At 61.9% G+C, this 3,992-nt stretch overlaps 1 protein-coding gene across 1 annotated transcript in view; it reads left to right on the plus strand.

The window, feature by feature from the left end:
- Positions 1-3,992, plus strand: part of ENGASE (endo-beta-N-acetylglucosaminidase) — a 15,507-nt gene that overhangs the window by 4,908 nt on the left and 6,607 nt on the right. Inside the window, 5 exon segments of the mRNA XM_023531638.1 lie at positions 795-891; positions 1,046-1,247; positions 2,105-2,253; positions 2,790-2,947; positions 3,572-3,764. Of these exon segments, the coding sequence (XP_023387406.1) occupies positions 795-891; positions 1,046-1,247; positions 2,105-2,253; positions 2,790-2,947; positions 3,572-3,764 (799 nt within the window).

The following is a 3,992-nucleotide window of genomic DNA, read 5'->3' on the forward strand; positions in this document are numbered from 1 at the left end:
GGCGTAGATCTCCCCAGAGGGCCCTAACCTGGCGTTTGTGATGGCTCAGTGGAGGCCAGTTGATGTAATTAGGCTAATCGATGCTGGACAGGAAGGGGGTGGCCTGGAGCGGAGACTTTGACGTCGACAGGGAGGGAGTGGCCTGGAGTGGGGACTTGCAGTGGCTCTTTAGGGAGAGGAAGATTTCAGGAGGTGGAGAGTGGGAATGGCGGCTGCGGTGGCTCTTTACTGCTCTAAATTATAATAATAGTAACAATAACAGCAACAACAATAATAACCTTTAGAAAAGAAAGCTGTTTAATTTGTTTATCCAGGTTTTCCAACTTAATTTTCCAAAGGCGTTCCTTTCTCCATTAACAGCCCTCCATGACAGCCTGGCGTCACACCCCCTGACAACCCTCCCCTGGGGATTCAGGGCTCCGCAGAGCACACTTAGGGACGTGTGGGCTGTAGAGACAGCTGGCCCCTGCTCTCAGGCCCGTGAACTTTCTAGTTTTCTGAGTTTTCCTGCTCCTTCGCTTAGGCTATAGCAAAACCTGCGAGACAGCTATCTTTGGTCTCTGTGGGGTGATACTTGGGTGGCTGTTTTAGAGAGTAAGGTGTTCATTCCCGATGAGGGGACAGACAGGGTCCGCGTGCCTGTCTCAGCAGAGGCCGAGCCCATTGCTAACACAGGCTGCTGCAGTGGGTCCGATGCTCGTTGCCACGGTTGGCATTAAAAACGTCAGCCCGATGCTGCCTCCCGCTCCGTGACTGGGTGGGGCCTGGTCCACTCCTGTGTGCCTTTTCTTTAGAAAAAAGTTCACACTCTCTCTCTGCTTAGAATTGAAGAGGATCCGCAAGAAGCAGTCTTTAGGGAAGTGGTCAGTTTCACCCCGGCCCCTCTGCCAGGTGAGAAAGACTGAGGCTCTGGACGTCCACGCTAGGCCTTCCGGGCCAGCGCCCACTTTCTGAGTTCTCGGTGGTTGTCTAAGCACCAGCATAACCCCCCGATCATAACCCCCCGACTCCCACTGCTTCCTCACTGTCTCCCTCCTCTGACCAGTTAGATACTATGACACGGACACCAGCAGCCCCATCAGCTTTTACTTCTCGTCACTGGAGGAACTCTTGGCGTGGACGCCCGGCGTGGAGGACGGCTTTCACGTGGCCTTGTCGCCCCCTGCGTGTCGGCAGCCGCCTCTGAGCAGCGGGAGGCCGCGAACCTTGCTGTGCCATGACATGATGGGCGGGTACCTGGATGACCGGTGAGGACATTGCGAAGTCATCGCCTGCGTCTTTTTTGCTTGCTTTTTGTTGATGGAGGGGCTGGGGGGAGGCGTGGGGGGCGCCGGATGGGGAGTTGGGGGACGGGTGAGACCGGAGTGCCACAGTGCGGGGAGCAGCGTGGGCCTCAGGCCTCGGAAGAGGGGCTGGCTCGGCGGAGCCATGCCTCTGTCGGCCCTGAGACCTGGGTCGCCTGCACCCGAGTCTGGTCGGTTGGCCAGGTCACGGCCGCAGGGCACCCTCCTCAGTGCCCTTCCTGGATTTCTTTGCTGCACCTTCCTCACCTGAGTCCCGGTCCCCTGGCCTGCTGGCCGTGGCCTCGGATGCGGCAGGGCGTGGCACACCCCTCCCATTCCCAGAGTCGCTGTGGCCTCAGCTCGCAGGTCTCAGGCGACCCTAAATTATCTTGGGCATCGCGGTTGATGGGAGGGCTTGAGCCGGAGCTGGCCATCAGGTACAGACGGGCGGGTGCTGAAGTCTCGGGTGCCTGGCGTGCAGGGAGACTGTCCTGCAGGAACTGCCCCGTCCGCACAGAGGGGGACACGCTCACTTGGAGCTTTGGCACGTGTCCCCTCTCCTCTCTCCTTCTGTGCTCCTCGTGGAGGCCACAACGTTCAGTCCATTGGATCCGAAGGCAGATGCCTGCACGGCCCGGTGACGCGCTTCCCTGGAGACCTGTCCTCCTAGGACGAGGACAGTGGCTCAGTCCTGCCTGTCGCCCCAGTGTGTGCGCGGTGCCGGGTACACAGCGGCCGTCGGCGGTGTCGGGGCTGACGGGGGCCTTCGCAGCGGCTGCTCTGCCTCCGGGGTCCTGACTCGGTTCTGTGTCTCCATCCAGGTTCGTTCAGGGCTCGGCGGCACAGAACCCCTATACCTTCTACCACTGGCAGTATGTGGACATCTTTGTGTACTTCAGCCATCACACGGTCACCATCCCCCCGGTGGGCTGGACCAATGCCGCCCACAGGCATGGCGTCTGTGTGCTGGGTAAGCGCAAGGACGGGACTGACCCAGACAGGCTCCTTGGCACGCCCGCCAGGTGACCAGCGAGGGCAGGGCTGTGCTCTGCTGCTCCTGAGCGGAGCGTCTCACCTAGGAGCTGCCCTGATGGGTGAGGACAGGTGAAGGCAGACTCGTTCTAGAAAGGACAGTAAATAGCTTCAACTTTGCAGGTCGCTGGGTCACTGTTGTGGCCACTCGTGAGGCAATAACCTCCATGGATGACAGGCAAGGACGTGCGTGGCCGCATTCCAGTGAAACTGTTTATAAAAACAGGCGGTGGCTGGATGTGGCCCACAGGCCACCACTGGCCAAGCCCTGGGTACAGCCATGCTTCTCGAGCGTCCACCAGCATCCAGATCCTTTGCTGGCTTGCTTGACGCCCACAGCTGGGCCCCAGGGTGTCTGATTCACAGCCGAGAATTTGAACACCTGACGGGTTTGCAGGCCACAGCAATGCCGCTGATGCAGGAACCAGCCGGTCGGGGGGCAAGGCCTGACCTCGCTCATCTCCTGTCCCGCAGGCACGTTCATCACGGAGTGGAAGGGAGGTGAGCAGCTGTGCGAAGCCTTCCTGGCCGCGGACGAGCGCTCGTACCAGGCGGTGGCGGACCAGCTGGTCCTGATTGCCCAGTTCCTCCGTTTCGACGGCTGGCTGGTCAACATCGAAAACACCCTGAGTGTGAGCATGGCCCCTGCCTGGCGCTCAGCCCGCCTTGATGCCATGCGGCGCCCCTCCGCCGTGTCCTCGGCCTCACTCCGGCCCACGCCCGGGCGGCTCTCTGAGCAGCGGCAGGGGCCACTGCTCGTTTCCCAGTGAGAGCCAGCTCCCTGTCTCCGTTCTGCGGGGCGAGACGGAGCCTTCCCCAGCGCTGCGTCCAGGGACCTCGTGCGGCTGAGCTGGCTCCCCCGGCTCCTTCAGGCGACACCTGTCCTCCTGTCTCTGCTGGGCTTGGGCCGCACGTGGGGCTCCCTCTCGCGGCACCCTCCCCTCTCGTGCCGTTTGCCCTCCTGACTGTTGTCTGTGTCCTTCCTGCTCCAGAAAGAAAGGACGGTCGGGTGTCTGGCTGGACCTTCCCCTTGGTGGCTATGGGTTGAGGGCCTTCCGGGACCACGGCCTTTTTGGGGATCTGTGCTCCTTCCGGGACCATGGCCTTTTTGGGGGATCTGTGCTCCTTCCGGGACCATGGCCTTTTTGGGGGATCTGTGCTCCTGGGATGGAGTGTCCCGTCCGTCCTGTGCCAGCCTCTTCTCCTGACAGATCTCTGGGCCTCAAGGAGGGTCTTGTCTTCGTCCCTCTCCCCAGGAGACTGCAGTGGGGAACATGCCCCGTTTCCTCCGGTACCTGACCACTCAGCTGCATCAGCAGGTCCCGGGTGGCTTGGTGCTCTGGTATGACAGCGTGGTCAGCAGCGGGCAGCTCAAGTGGCAGAATGAGCTGAACGAACACAACAGGTGAGCCTGTGGGCTGGCGGCCGGCCTTCTGGGCGGAGGCGGGGGTGAGTCTCCGGCAGCGTACACGGGATGGAGGAGCCAGGGCCACCTGGTAGCCTGGCCATCAGCAGGCCAGCTGGCGCCCGGTCGCCACGCTGAGCCGGGGATCGTGGGCCATGGGTTACGGGCCTGCCCTCGGTCCTGGAGGCAGCCACGGCTGCGGCATGCGTGGACGCAGGTGCCGGGGGAGGGAGGAAGGTGAGGTGGCGCACGGGCCCCCAGCCCCTCACCCC

This window comes from Pteropus vampyrus, unplaced genomic scaffold (assembly GCF_000151845.1).
Source record: "Pteropus vampyrus isolate Shadow unplaced genomic scaffold, Pvam_2.0 Scaffold72, whole genome shotgun sequence".
Taxonomy (NCBI): domain Eukaryota; kingdom Metazoa; phylum Chordata; class Mammalia; order Chiroptera; family Pteropodidae; genus Pteropus; species Pteropus vampyrus.